The following is a 15,548-nucleotide window of genomic DNA, read 5'->3' as shown; positions in this document are numbered from 1 at the left end:
TACTGATTACTATAATAGGGCAATGGAGCACAAGTTAACTCCATACTATCCCAAATTAAAGGTTATTATTACTGATAACTCCAGTGACCATTACAAATTACCCAAAGGAAAAGGAGATTGAATAATGAGTTCCAAGGTGAAACTTACTGTGTGCATGTGTGTAAATGTGTACATTTCCTCTAGTTCTCTTAGTGATATAAATCTGATAATATAATTCTTCTTGTAAGTGTAAATATATTGGCAGAATAAAATTTTTAAAACTAATGCTATAAAATTCTTAAAGAAAACATGTAAACTATTTTTCATATTGGTTCAGATAGAAATTTGAGAAAAGAATTTGTTGTTTAAAGACTGCCTATTTCTCAACACAGTATGTCAGTAACACAAGAAAAGATTTTCAGTCCCCTGCACATATGTGTGTGTGTGTGTGTGTGTGTGTATATATATTTCTTATGTTAGGCCTTTTAATATACTAGTGATTCTTCTAATCAGAAAATTCTCATATTTCAACACATAAAAGACCTCCTAACATTTAAGATTATACAAAAGCCTGCTTTCTTAAAGATGAGAACTGTTTTCAATATTATTAAAACTTGAAAGTTAACAATTTAACAGAAAATATTTGATATTACCTAATTTCAAACAGGATTAAAAGCAAAACAGGGTCAATATCTAGAAGAAGACAGTAATGTTTTTCTTAATCTCTGGAAGTTGGGGTTAGAATGATCTCCCTCCCATCCTGTATTCCTCTACACCATGACTTACTATGTGGTGAAAATTAAGACACACTACTACTGTAGAAATGGAAAAAAACAAAAAATGGAAGATTCTATATTTCTATATTTTCCCCAGGTAACAAAGATGTAAAAGCTACTTCTACCTGATAATGTGTAGCAAGTAAAGTAACAAATGAAACAAGCCTCATTTGGTTTATATAGTTTAGATAAACAGGAATTAAAAAGAATACTGACATTTTAATGTCAAGTAAGCATACTCAAGCTACCAAAGAAACAACTGATAAATGCTATAATTTATTCTAAAGACAGTTTTGCAATGTAATATATCTATCACTTATTAAACATGAAAGAACATTTGAAGTCTTGAGAACAGCAACAAAATAAGGAACACCAGAAGCATAAAAAATGTGTACCAACATTACCTTTCTTTCGAAAGAGTGCATTTAGGTAATTTTCTGCTTGGCATTCAATCTTTTCAGTGTTGGACTGGCCCTGAGATGATAGTTCCTCTGTTGGTGTTGACTGTGAAGAATCAAGAGATGGTATACAATCCTAAAATTATATATATATAAAAAAACACCAACATTAAAAAAATCACTTTTTTAACTGTGGGATTCCATTAAAAATGGCAAAAAATAATTAACTCTCTAAATGCTCATTTGTTCTATCTTTTAAATATATCAAATTATATAGAGATTATTAAATTTGAATCAGGAGTCAGGAAAAAAGAAATTTAGCTCTAATAGAGGGCCAACTTAGCCTTATTTTTTAGCAAAACTATAATCAAAAAAAAAGGGAAGAGCAGATAAGATATATTGCTGAATAATTTCACTATATAACATGCCAGCAATGAGAATTTTAACAACAAAGCAGTTATGTTTACCTACTAATCTGACCAAAACAGGTACAGGTTCTTGAGTTCTCATTTCCTCTCAGCCCTCTCACAACAGTACGTAAAGAATTAGGATCCAACCATACAAGAAGATGCTGCTTGTCTAGTTTATACCCTGTTTACAGTAGACACTAATATTTAATAATTTACACAGGAGATGATTACGATATCCAAAAGACTTCAAGAGAAAGAAAAAAGTTAAAATGTAGTACCACATTATTCTCCAACTACTGATTCCTGAGAAATCAGCCTGTAGGATGGTCTCAGACCAAACCAGGCCTCCAAGATCATCAGCCTTGTCTATGTAAATACAAAACAGATCTGAACTGATTTCATGAGTTAGGGAGCTATGAGAAAGAAATGTGAAATAAGCAAAAAAGATGAGCAGTTTGGGATTTTCACCTACAAGATAAGCTAAATGTTAGATTTCTAACATGAGACTTTAATTTTCTTCTCATTACCAAAATCAAGTATTTATATTCTACTGTAAGTCACAAAGTTTCAAAACAAATTAAGTTTAAAAATTGTGTTACAATTGTGCAAATAGTTTAGAAATAATTTCATAGCACTAAAACTTACACTGACTGCTTCTCTTTGTAGGTTACAAAATGAACATTTTTCATCCATAGACCAGTCAGTCAGTTCTTCTGGTTCACAGTCTTTAAAAGAGGGAAAAATATTCATTAAATACACTAACTTTATTAAAACAAATAAAAATACCACTCTCCAGAGCAATGGCTCATGTAAAAAAACTAACTACTAACAGTAAGGGGAAAACACCTAAATTAAACTGGTGACATCTAGAAAGAAAGAAACAGGGAAGGCTGTAAGGAGAGTATTTTTGCACTTTCAGGGGATAAAGTAGCAAGAACAATGAGCTGGTTATAAATTAATTTTCTAACAATAGGGTTCATATAGCCTCTGCAAGATTCAATTTATCATTGCCTATTAATTTTTTATTTTCACTATGAAATAAATCAGAAGAAAGAGATATGGGGGAAAGGAATAAATTTTGCATATTATGAAAGACAACATAAAACAGAGAAATGGAATAAAGCACCAGAAAAGCCCATAGATTTGAGAACATGGAATGCTGTCCAAGATAAAAGTAGAAATCCAGTCCTGACCAGTTTGGCTCAGTGGATAGAGTGTTGGCCTGCAGACTCAAGGGTCCCAGGTTCGGTTCTGGTCAAGGGCATGTACCTTGGTTGCAGGCACATCCCTGGTGGGGAGTGTGCAGGAGGCAGCTGATTGATGTTTCTCTCCCATCGATGTTTCTATCCCTCTCCCTTCCTCTCTGTAAAAATCAATAAAATATATTTTTAAAAAAAGAAGTAGAAATCCAAAGCTAAAAAGTCAGACCAGATTTTAATTACATTGTTTAAAGGCTTGTTGAAAGAGTTAGAGCAAAAACCAGGTACACAAGTTATATTATTCAACACACAACATGACTTTTTTTTTCCAGAAGAATGGTCCTTTATAATTCAACTAGAGGCCCGATGCACAAAAATTTATGCACTGGGGGGGTGTCCCTCAGCCTGGCCTGTGCCCTCTTGCAGTCTGGGACCCCTCGGGGGATGTCCACCTGATGGCTTAGGCCCGCTCCCTGAGGGGAATGGGCCTAAGCTGGCAGTCAGACATCCCTCTGGCAGCCCAGGAGCCCTCGGAGGATGTCCACTTGCCAGTGGGGAGCAGGCCTAAGCTGCAGTCGGACATCCTTAGCGCTGCTGAGGAGGCGGGAGAGGCTCCTGCCATCATCGCAGTGCTGGCAGCCATCAGCCTGGCTTGTGGCTGAGCAGAGCTCCCACGGTGGGAGTGCACTGCCCACCAGGGGGCAGCTCCTGCATTGAGCGTCTGCCCCCTGGTGGTCAGTGTGTGTCATGTGACCAGTCATTCCCAGTCGTTCTGCTGTTAGGGTCAATTTGCATATTACTCCTTTATTATACAGGATAGAGGCCTGGTGCACGGGTGGAGGGCCAGCTGGTTTGCCCTGAAGGGTGTCCCGGATCAGGGTGGGGGTCTGGCTGGGGTGCCTTGCCAGTCTGGGTGAGGGGCTGGGGACCGTTTTCAGGCTGGCAATACCCCCTTCAGGGCGGGGGTACCCACTGGGGTGCCTGGCCACCCTGGGTGAGGGGCTGAGGGCTGTTTCAGGCTGGTCAAGCCCCACAGTGGGGACCCTCACCCCATGTGGGTGTGGCCAGCCTGGGTGAGGGCTGATGGCCATTTTCAGGCTGGCCACGCCTCCCGGTGACCCAAGCTCCCAGACTCTCCTTTTCCCCCCACTGGGATTTATTTATCTTCTATAATTGAAACTTTGTATCCTTGAGTGAGCTGAGGACTGGACAGGGCTGGCAGGAAGCTTGGCTTCCTCCATCACCGGGGGCAACCCAAACCTCCTGCTCGTTCCAGCTCTGTGGCCACTGCCATCTTAGTTGGGTTAATTTGATTACTCGCTCCTGATTGGCTTGAGCATAGCAGAGGGACGGTTAATTTGCATGTTTCTCTTTTATTATATACGATTACTATAATATAGAATATTAGTGGAAAACGAACATTTTGTGATGAAAGATTTCCTGAAGATATAACATTGTCATCCCAACTATACTTAATATAGACAGTGATTTTTGAAACTTACTCCCTGTAACAGAGCTCCCCCCCCACCCGCCAATTTCTTTTCCCAAATAAATTCATATGTAGAGCCTCAAACCATAAAGCAACCATTATCAATCTGAGGCAGTTACACTAGGACTAATTTGAAAAGCACTGGTGTACCACAGTAATGTACTCTCATACTTTTGAAATACATAATGAAGTTTAATATGTTTCTGGTAAACTACACAGAAAATACACTTATCTGTTTTTGAAGTGATTATGAGTAAAATTTAGTTAGAATCAGCCCTTAGGATACTCTTGCATCAATCCAAACACACATTTGAAGATAATACATAGAAAATAAAATAATTTTTGGAATATAAAGTGTAGTGATAGCTTCCTTTGATTTTTGGCAGTGGTCCAGAAATATTCCTGCTATTTATCTGAACTTGAAAAGGCAGCAAATAGGAACAAAAGGTCCAGTACAAAATAAAGGAAAGACAACTGTGTTTGAAGTCTATGAAAATCTAGGACTTGAACTTACAAGCTGTAACTAGGCAAGCCATAAAGTTTTGTGTGTTTTTTAAATTTCCACACCTATAAAATAAGGATCCCACCATTACTTAACTTATTTGTGGATCAAATGAAAAAAAAAAGTGAAATAATAATTATAAACTACAAACATCATGCAAAAGCTATTAGCAAGGTAGAATTACCAGTCTATTTTAACTCCTATACTATCACACCTATACTTAATAAGGTTAGTTTGCAGAAGGCAGATAATTTTAATTTAATATCTGCTTAAGATATTAAACACGCTTTTGTAAACAACCTGAAAAATCAAAAAGTTTATGCAATCTATACAATTATAAACCCAGAAGTGTAGTTATATATATTTATAATTTTTTTCAACCTTTCACTCTGTCACTGGAACAGAATCATACATTCACACTCTTGAATGCAGGATCATGCAGTGTCTTACTAGGGAGCCAGAGCTCTCTGACCAATGGGATGAATACGGAGAAGTGACAGTATACCATTCTAAACTGAGGAATAAAAATGCATGGTGAGTTCCCACAGTTCTCCTGAGCTTCCACCATCCAGCATGTGAAGAACTTGTTTCATATAATCATTACTCCTTCAGTCTGTGACTTGGGAGTCATGAGGTGATGTGATTCCCATCCACAGCCTGGAGTTCAGTGAATCTGATCACGCATAAGCATGAAACAGATTTTGGAGCTGTTTGTTATGCAACATTAGAGTAGCAAAAACTTGACTCATATGCTAAGCAGAAGATAATTTTGATCAATGAAATCTAAACTGCTTTTTTATTATAACTGCATGAATAGCGAATATGAAAGCAATCTAGCATTGTGATTTTTGAAAAATAGGTGGTAGGCTAGGGAAGGGGTATATCAGAAAAATCATTGTAAGGTTTCATGAAGTTTCAGTGATAAAATATGTTGATTCAAAGGATAACTTTGGATTAATTAAAACCATTAACAGTTGTACAATAAAATTGGGCATGCTGAGATTATCCTCATTATTTCAGAAGTCCTTCAAGGAAATGTTAATTTAAATAAATGTCTACATAGTTAAATAAAGAGCAATGAATAATCAATGACTACATAAATGCCAGTAAATTTTGCTGGATTCAAAAGATCTATGACTTTACAAATATTTAAAAATACTCTTTCTCCAGCAACTTTTGAGTCCAAATAAACAATGGTAGGATTATATATATATACTAGAGGCCCGGTGCACAAAAATTTGTGCACTGGTGGGGGGGAGGGTGTCCCTCAGCCCCACTTGTCCCCTCTCACAGTCGGGGACCCCTCGGGAGATAACGACCTGCTGGCTTAGGCCCGCTCCCGGGTGGCAGAGGGCAGGCCCAATCCCTAGGTGCCTGCCCTGCAGCTCCTGGTCGGGCTCAGAGCAGGGCCGATTGGGGAGTTGGGGCACCGCCCCCTGTCATGCACAGAGCAGGGCGGATAGGGAGGTTGTGATGCCACCCTCAGTCACGCTCAGGGTAGGGCCGATTGGGGGGTTGCGGTGCCGCCCCCTGTCACACTCAAGGCAGGGTCGATGGGGAGGTTGCGGCGCCACCCCCTGTCATTCACAGAGCAGGGCCAATCAGGGGGTTGGGGAGCTCCCCCATCACGCACAGAGCAGGGCCGATGAGGGGTTTGGGGAGCTACCCCCTGTCACGCACAGAGTAGGGCCAATAGGAGAGTTGGGGCACCGCCCCCTGTCACACACAGAGCAGGGCGGATCAGGGGGTTGGGGCATTCCCCCCTGTCACCCACAGAGCAGGGTGGATCAGGGGGTTGGGGCGCCACTCCCTGTCACCCACAGAGCCGCAGGACGATTAGGGGGTTTGGGCGCTGCCCCCTGTCACACTGCTTCAGGGGCCAGGAGGCCTCGTGGCTCTGCTGATCCCAGTGCTGGGAGGCCTCGTGGCTCCGCTTGACACCGGAGCAGTGAGGCCTCGCTGCTCTGATGATCCCAGTGCCAGGAAGCCTAGCGGCTCTGCTGATCCCGGTGCCAGGAGGCCTCGCGACTCCGCTGATCCCAGTGCAAGGAGGCCTTGTGGCTCCACTGATCCCGGTGCTGGGAGGCCTCGTGGCTCCGCTGATCCTGGGTTCGGGAGGCTTCGCGGCTCTGCTGATCCCGGTGCTGGGAGGCATATTACCCTTTTACTATATAGGATAGAGGCCTGGTGCACGGGTGGGGGCTGGCTGGTTTGCCCTGAAGGGTGTCCCGGATCAGGGTGGGGGTCCCGCTTGGGTGCCTGGCCAGCCTGGATGCGGGGATGATGGCTGTTTGCAGCTGGTCACACCCCCTTCAGGGTGGGGGTCCCCACTGGGGTGCCTGGCCAGTCTGGGTGAGGGGCTGAGGGCCGTTTTCAGGCTGGTGGGTGACTGAAGCTCCCAACCTCTCCTTTTTTTCTTTATTTTCTTTTTTAATTCTGGGATTTATTTACCTTCTATGGCTGTCACTGGAGCTGAGAGCTGGCTCCAGCTATGAGACCTCGGTTTGTTTGGCTTCTATAATTGAAACACTGTTGCAACTCCAGCTCGGGCTGGCTGGCTGAAAGCATGGGGTTTGTTTAGCTTCTATAATTGTAACATTGTTTCTTAGAGTGCAAGCTCAGAGGCCGGCAGCAGCAGGCGGGGAACCTTGGCTTCCTCCGTCACTGGAGCAAGCAAGCCTCCTGTTCGCTTCAGCTGCCTGGCTGCCGGCCACCATCTTGGTTGGCAGTTAATTTGCATATTGCCCTGATTAGCCAATGGGAAGCGTGTCAGAGGTACGGTTAATTACTGTGTTTGTCTATTATTAGATAGGATATATACACTATATATGAAAACAGATTTTGAAAAATCAACGATAGACCCGATTTTTCCCTCTGTACAGGTTGTCTTTTCATGTCATAAAAATTAAATAAAAACTAAATAAAAACAGAACATAATCATTTTCTCTCTCACGTACACTTTGACAATGAATCAGGTATCTTCTTTAAAATAAGTTGTCTCTCATTTTGAAAATTTTAAAACATGATTGTATAAGTTCAAAAGGGTCAAATTGTGTACTTTACAGGAACAACCTTACTAATGTCATGCTCTAGCCAGTTTGCTCAGCGTATATATAGCGTTGGCCTGCGGACAGAAGGGTCCCAGGTTCGATTCCAGTCAAGGGCACATGCCCAGGTTGCGGGTTCTATCGCCAGTAGGGGGCATGCAGGAGGCAGCCAATGAATGATTCTCTCTCATCATTGATGTTTCTACCTCTGAAATCGATAAAAATATATATTTTTTAAAAGGGCAATATCATAATGAAAACTGATAGTAAATGAATGACCATCCTTTCCACTGCGGGTAAGTACTCTTGTAGTCAGTTTCCCTCCAATCATTTAACCTAATCTATCTTGGAAAGATAACAGACTTTGAAATTAGAAAACCTTGGTACTGAACCATGAGTTTTCCACATTCCAGATGTCGCCTTGGGCAAATTACTTTCTCTGAGCTTCAGTTTCCCTCTCTGTAAAATGATGATAATAACTGCAGCTTAAGGCTGTAGTATAAATTAAATAAAAAATATGCAAAACACCTAATAAGCCCTAATAAGATGTTACTTTTATTTTATTTTAAATAATAACACTTCTTTTGAATGTTTTTATTCTATTCAGTAGCCTTTAACCATAGGAAATAAATCTGGAATTCCCAAAGACAAAACCCAATGAAAAGTGAAAAAATAATACTGAACTAGATTTTTCATGAAGGTCATGAAAAAGTGATTATCACTATGTTGATTTTGAGGTAAGAGACTGAAGAGTGGGCAATTTTAAAATAATTTTCCAAGGGGCTGGGAGGAGGGGACCGTAAAGGGGGGGAAAATGGGAGATATCTGTAATACTATCATTAATAAAAAATATATTTAAAAAAAGAATTTAAATAATTTAGCCTGTAAAAAATAAGATAAAATAAAATAATTTTCCATTATGAAACTACATATTAACCATATTGAAAAGTCCAAAAAAGAAAAACTATTCTTAATCCCACCAGCCAGAGATAATGATTAACACTTGCAATATGTCCTTCCAATTTATCTATGCCTTTTTAAAAATTAGAAGCAGCTGAATATTTGAGAAGATCATAAAATTGGGGATAAATCTCTAGCCAGAATAAGCAAGAAAAAAAAAAAAGAGAGAAAACAATGGGAAATAAATGATGGGCCATCACTATTGGTCCTGTGAATATTAAAAGAATATTGTGAACAAATTTAGTTGTCCACAAATTTTATAACTTTAGATGAAATGGATGAATTACTTGAAAGACACAGTATACCAGATTTCACACAAGAAAAAATAAAGAACCTCAACAGGTCATTTCTATTAAAAATTTAAAATCAATAATTAATAACCTCTCAAAACAGAAAGCTCTAGCCCAGATGGTTTCTCCACAATCTGCTCCAGAAAAAGGAAATATTTCCTCACATACTCTGATTCCATCATTACCCAAATAGCAAAACCTGTCTGAATAGATACCTCACCCAAGACGATATGCAGAGAACAAATTAAACAAATGAAAAGGCACTCAACATCATATTCCATTAGAGAATTGCAAATTAAGATAAGAAACCACTACACACCCAACAGTATGGTTAAAGTCCAATACACTGACATCAAATGCTGGTGAGGACGTAGAGCTAAAAGAAATGGCGGGAACGCAAAATATCATGGCCACTTTTGAAGATAGTCTGGCAGTTTCTTCCAAAGCTAACCATAGTCTTCCCAATGCCATGGTGCTCCTAGGTATTTACTCAAATGAGGTGAAAAAAAGTCCACACAAAAACCTGCACACAAATGTTTACAGCTGCTTTACTCATAATTGCCAAAACTTGAAAGTGACCAAGATGTCTTTCAAAAGGGTAAAGGAATTAAGCAAACTATGGCAGTATTATTTAGCAATAAAAAGAAATGAGCTATGAAGCCATGAAAATACAGAGAGGAAATTTAAATGCATATTGCTCAGTGAAAGAAGTATAAAAAGGCTAAACACTGCATGATTCCAAGTATATGACTTTTTGGAAAAGAAAAAACTATAGAGACGGTGAAAAGATCAATGTTTGACATGGTTTAGGAACAAGGGAGAGGACTGAAAAGGCGAATACAGGTGATTTTTAGGGCAAACTATTGTGTATGATATTCTAATGTTCTAATGGTGAATACATGACATTGTATATTTGGCAAAACCCACACAAATGTACAACACACACAGAGTAACCTAGTAAAAATTATGGAGGCTTTAGTTAATGCATCAATATTAGTTCATCAATTATAACAAATGTACCACTAATGAAAGATGTTAATATGGGGGTACCTAAGACAAAAGGGAAGAGGGAGTCTATGGGAACTCCTCATACTTTCTACTAGATTTTTCTCTAAATTTAAAACTGCTCTCAAAAATACTATTTATTTTAAAATTAGAATCATATTACACACATGCTTATTTATCACAAATATTTTCCACCTCAAATATACTTCTATATCATTTTTAAAAGATAAATACAGTTCATCAAAGAGATGCATTTAACTTATTTAACTCAACATCCTATTTTTGGCTATTTAAGCTTGCTTCTCTAATCTTGGCATTATAAACACCATGATGAATACATTGGGAGACATCTTTCTGTACACATTGATCGGAGCTAATAATATAATTTATAGAAATAACTTTAAAATAGTATTAGATTCTCAATTCATATTAGCAAACTACCAAATTTTGACAATACTAGGCCATGAGTTCCTAGTAGAAAGAGATCCTATTTATTCTTCTTTCCTCATTGCTTATCACAGTTCCTAATACAAATTAAGCATTTCAAATAGTCCACTCAATAAATTTTATTAAAAGTTAGTTTTGATGTCTCCATCATCATAGTGTTAACACTTGGAAAAAAAATATTAAGCCAAAAGATTAAATTTCAGTCAGTAGTATAAGCCAGGGGTCAGCAAACCTTTTCTATAAACCACGAGATAGAAAATATCTTAGGTTTTGCAGGCCATGCAGTCACAACCATTCAACTCTACTGTTGTAGTACAAAAGCAGTCAACAGATAAAATATTACTAACTGGATAATTAAATTTGAACATTTTATAATTTTCACCTTGTGAAATATTAATCTTTAGATTTTTTCCAACTATTTAAAAATGTAAAACCCATTCTTAGCTCACAGGTCTTCCAAAAACAGTCAAAGAGGTTGATTTGGCCCACATGCTATAACTTGCAGATGGCTGATATAATCACACTTTGAAATGTGGACACATAGAAAAAAACACACAAAAAAACACAGTAAGGATCTTAATAGCCAGTTTACACATAGGCCTACTGCAGTCTTAATATTTTTGTAAAATATCCATAGTCAGGCAATTAAATCAGATGACCCCATGGATGAAATAAGCTGGCCCATCAATAAGATATGAAAAAGAATTGACTAAAATTCCTGTGACAGCAGGAAAAGTGACTTTTGAGGAGATGAAGGAGAAAGAAGGCAGAATACAGAGAACTTTCCTAGGAGTACATAAAATTGGGAAGTTTATGACATTCGAAGTTTCTTTGGAGACTTTACTCCAAAAAAAAAAAAAAAAAAGTAATTGCTATGTTTTCCTCAAAAGGACAAAAAGTCATGACAACAGATCAAAGAACAGAGAAAGCTATTTTGTTTCCAACAAATTAAAAATTAGCAGTATTCAAAAGCTTTTTTCAAAACCATTTAATCTGAAGGTGGATCTGAATCAAATTAATATATAAATCTCTCAAAACTTTAGTATATGATACAAAAGTATTAAAACACACTGTTTGCCAAAGTTGATTTTTAAGGTAGCAGTATGAAATTTAGAGTATTTTTTGAATAGAAAATAGTAGCAGGTTTGTGATGGGGTTCATTTAACCTAAATGTATTATAAAATTTAAATAATATGCATTTAATTTTATAAAAAAATTTAGAGTAATATACAAGAATCCTTTGCTATCCAGTTTACTTTGTTCCTGAGTTTTGAAGTAAGAAGGGTTCAGATGTCCAGTGATTTAGAAACATACACTAATCTATATGATTCCTGCATACAGATATGTATAGTGAGAAATACCTATACTTGTAGTTCTAGCATCTAAAAATGAAACCATTTTTAACAATGGTAACAACAAAGAAAGCACACTTATTTAAAAGAGGATAGAAAGTTGGAGCTGTAATAGATAGCTTCTACATGGCTTTTCAAAAGGCTCTACACTTTGATAATACTGTTTAAATTTTCCTTAAAAACATAGCTGTCTTCATCGTTACACAGATACAGATTTATTACAATAACGAAATTCATGCACGGGTACGGTCCCTAGGCCTGGCTGGCAATCCAAGAGCAAGTGTCTGGCATGGAAGGGCAGGTCACAGGTGACCTCTGGGCCCTGGGCAACCTCTGAGCCCTGTGCGCCCCCCTCCACCTGAGTCACGGTGCCCAAGTTCCCATGTGGAGATGAGGTGAGCGTGGCCAGAGGCCGTGGGCCGGGGCGCAGTGTGGGCCTTGGGGCTGCCCAGCAGCGCTATACAAAAGCCAGGCGGGCAGCGCACTCTCTCCTGGCCAGCTTTGCAGACCGGCTCCTGCACAAACCCATGGGGAGCCCGATCGGCCCCTGCAGTCCCAGCAGCTGCAGCCCGGCTCACCCACAGGAGGCTGTGCAGGTGTGGGGCGGGATCCTCACAGGCGCCCGGCACCTGTACGCCTGCTGCCAGCACCTTGTCGCCAAAGCCTGCCATGTTCTGCACCACTCCCTGGTGGTCAGCACACGTCATACTGAGTGGTCAAACTCCCCATTGAACGACTGCCTGAGGGGACAATTTGCATATTAGGCTTTTATTACATAGGACTAGAGGCCCAGTGCACAAAAATTTGTGCACTCGGGGGCGGGGGGAGGGAGGTCCCCCAGCCCGGCCTGTGCCCTCTCGCAGTGTGGGACCCCTCGGGAGATAACGACCTGCTGGCTTAGGCCTGCTCCCAGGTGGCAGAGGGCAGGCCCAATCCCTAAGTGCAGCCTCTGGTCAGGCTCAGACCAGGGCCGATTGGGGAGTTGGGGCGCCGCCCCCTGTCATGCACAGAGCAGGGCGGATCAGGGGGTTGGGGCGCTGCACTCTGTCACACTCAGGGCAGGGCCAATGGGGAGGTTATGGCTCTACCCTGTCACACATAGAGCAAGGCCCGTGGAGGGGGGTTGGGGCGCCATCCTCTATCACCCACAGAGCAGGGCCGATCAGGGGGAAGGGGCGCCACCGCTGTCACAGTCGGGGCAGGGCCGATGGAGAGGTTATGGCTCTACCATGTCACACACAGAGCAGGGCCGATCAGGGGATTGGGGAGCTCCCCCCTATCAGGCACAGAGCAGGGCCCGTGGGGGGGGGTGGGTTGGGGTGTCACACCTTGTCAAACACAGAGCCCCAGGGCAATCAGGGGATTGGGGAGCTCCTCCCTATCAGGCACAGAACAGGGCTGATCAGGGGGTTGGGGCGCCTTTCCCTGTCACAAACATAGCAGGGCAGATATGGAGATTGTAGCCCCGCCCCCTGTCACACACAGAGCCGCAGGGCGATCAGGGGGTTTGGGTGCTGCCCCCTGTCACGCTGATCCCGGTGCCGGGAGGCATATTACCCTTTTACTATATAGAATAGAGGCCTGGTGCACGGGTGGGGGCTGGCTGGTTTGCCCTGAAGTGTGTCCTGGATCAGGGTGGGGGTCCCCACTGGGGTGCTTGGCCAGTCTGGGTGAGGGGCTGAGGGCTGTTTTCCGGGTGGCGAGTGACTGGAGCTCCCAACCGCTCCTTGTTTTTTTTTTTTTTTTTATTCTGGGCCAGCTTTAGCTCTGAGGCCTTGCTGCTGAAAACACTGATACAAAGTTTCGGTCCGGCTGGGTTTCAGTCCGGCTGGTTTCTGGGGTTTTGTTTACCTTCTTATTTGCAACATAGTACATAGTTGCTTAGAGTTGCAACTGAGAGGCTGGCAAGTGAGGTGGGGAACGTTGGAGTCCGCAGCAAGCAAGCCTCATGCTCGCTTCAGTGCCTGGCTGCCGGCCGCCATCTTGGCTGACAGTAAATTTGCATATACTCACTGATTAGCCAATGAAAAGGGTAGCAATCGTACGCTAATTACCATGTTTCTCTTTTATTAGTGTAGATTAGTGCAATCATACTTATGGAACTTTAATTAGAAGTCTTTTTGATTAAAAGAAAGCAAGAAAGAATTTTCCTATGAAATTTGGAAAAAGCTAGAACATTAGGGATGAGAAAGGGCAATGAAATTATGTGCCTATATAAGAGAAAAAGATTGAGTTCCAAAGCTTAGCTAATTTTATAAATACCCTACCAAGGGGAAAAAAAAAGGCACAGAAGTGGAAATAAAGTACAAAATTTATTGGAATTAAAAAATAAATGGAATAAGATATACAGCAGTGGGGTATGAAATCAATTAATAAGTTAAATTTGTCATAATAGATCCCAAATGTAATATTGTGCAGCCATTTAGAATAATGACCAAGAACTTTATATACCCAAATGATATACTAGTGAACAAACATAGGAGGTACAAAAGCTATATACTATGTGGACAGTATATACTACTTTAATAAAAAAATAAATACATACAAACATATTTTAAACTTAATTATAAAAATGTTAAAGGTTATCTGTGGGTCATAGACTAATTTTTTACTTTTGGGCTCATTTATATTTTCTAATTTCCTAAAATGAACATGTGTTATTTGTACACAAAAGAAATAACCGTCAAAAAATAAAATACATGTATTTATTTCCTTAGAACATTCTGCCTTTGTATAATAACTAATTTCTGAAGGAACATAAATTCATACATATATTCAGAACTATATATGTAAATAAATGAAAGCAAGAGGCTAAAAATCACAAGCTGGACTTTGGGTTATCAGAAAGCAATTAAGTATAATGCTGCCTTCTGACATGAATGAAAAACAGCAGGCTGAAGAAATACCAAGCATAGGTTAAACTCTTATTTCTTAGATTTTTCCTTTATTTATAAGCTCAGAAAACAAGGCGAAACTATAGTCAGTTTTGCTTATAACAGGTAAAAATATTTAATTCAGTGTTAAGCTATGACACAGTGAGAGATGTTGAAAGTTTAAAAGATAGAAGATAAAGATCTTCGCCATAAGAATGATAAAATATTGGAATGGGAATATTTTGGAATCTTGATCCTTATCATCATGTTCTGCATGGATATCATTCATCTGATTGAAGATGGGTGGTCGGGACAAATGATCTTGCATAAACACTGTCAGCTCTATGATTCATAGCTCAATCATCCTCCTCAACATTAACAAAGAATGAGCAGAAAACTTCTGACTACACCAACTATCACTGTAACTACCTCAACTCAAAAGACTTACATACACAGAGAGAAGGGCCTTTAAGTCTACTAGATAGGACTTTGGTCTTAATAGAAAGGAAGGTACCAGAGTAGGGCAGAAGGTAAAAGAGTTAGCATTGAAAAGTGACAAGATATAGAAATAATTCAATCAAAATCAAAGTAGAAAATCTATTCTAGCATTACCCATTTTGTAAATGAACTGTACTATAAACTTTCACATGCCTACAAAAATGTTCTCTCCTAGTGCTCTAGGTTTCCAAGGAAGCAGTAAAACAGCTAAACTATGCTACCACAGCAATTATAATGCAGATCAAAATCTTATACCAGGATTTATGCAACAACATTTACAAGGGTGGGCTATAATAGAGGAGGCTATATATAAATAGAAAACT

The 15,548-nt window shown here is 40.0% G+C and overlaps 1 protein-coding gene across 11 annotated transcripts in view; it reads right to left on the bottom strand.

The window, feature by feature from the left end:
* LCORL (ligand dependent nuclear receptor corepressor like) overlaps positions 1–15,548 on the bottom strand; it is a 150,216-nt gene that overhangs the window by 76,738 nt on the left and 57,930 nt on the right. For 9 of the 11 annotated variants that reach the window (XM_070398837.1, XM_070398847.1, XM_070398826.1 and 6 more), the window contains exons 3-4: positions 2,209–2,288; positions 1,160–1,289 (exon numbers count right to left, since the gene is read on the bottom strand). The exons of 1 other annotated variant lie outside the window; for it this stretch is intronic. In XM_070398837.1, coding sequence (XP_070254938.1) covers positions 1,160–1,289; positions 2,209–2,288 — 210 coding nt within the window. The remainder of the gene's footprint in view (positions 1–1,159; positions 1,290–2,208; positions 2,289–15,548) is intronic. One more of the 11 variants, XM_070398790.1, reaches the window with a different exon arrangement.

Source organism: Myotis yumanensis, unplaced genomic scaffold (genome assembly GCF_028538775.1).
Source record: "Myotis yumanensis isolate MYYU_CA2020_CCGP unplaced genomic scaffold, mMyoYum1.0.hap1 SCAF_1, whole genome shotgun sequence".
Lineage (NCBI taxonomy): Eukaryota > Metazoa > Chordata > Mammalia > Chiroptera > Vespertilionidae > Myotis > Myotis yumanensis.
The sequence above is the reverse complement of the archived record's forward strand: the minus strand, read 5'-3'. Positions and strand labels throughout refer to the sequence as shown.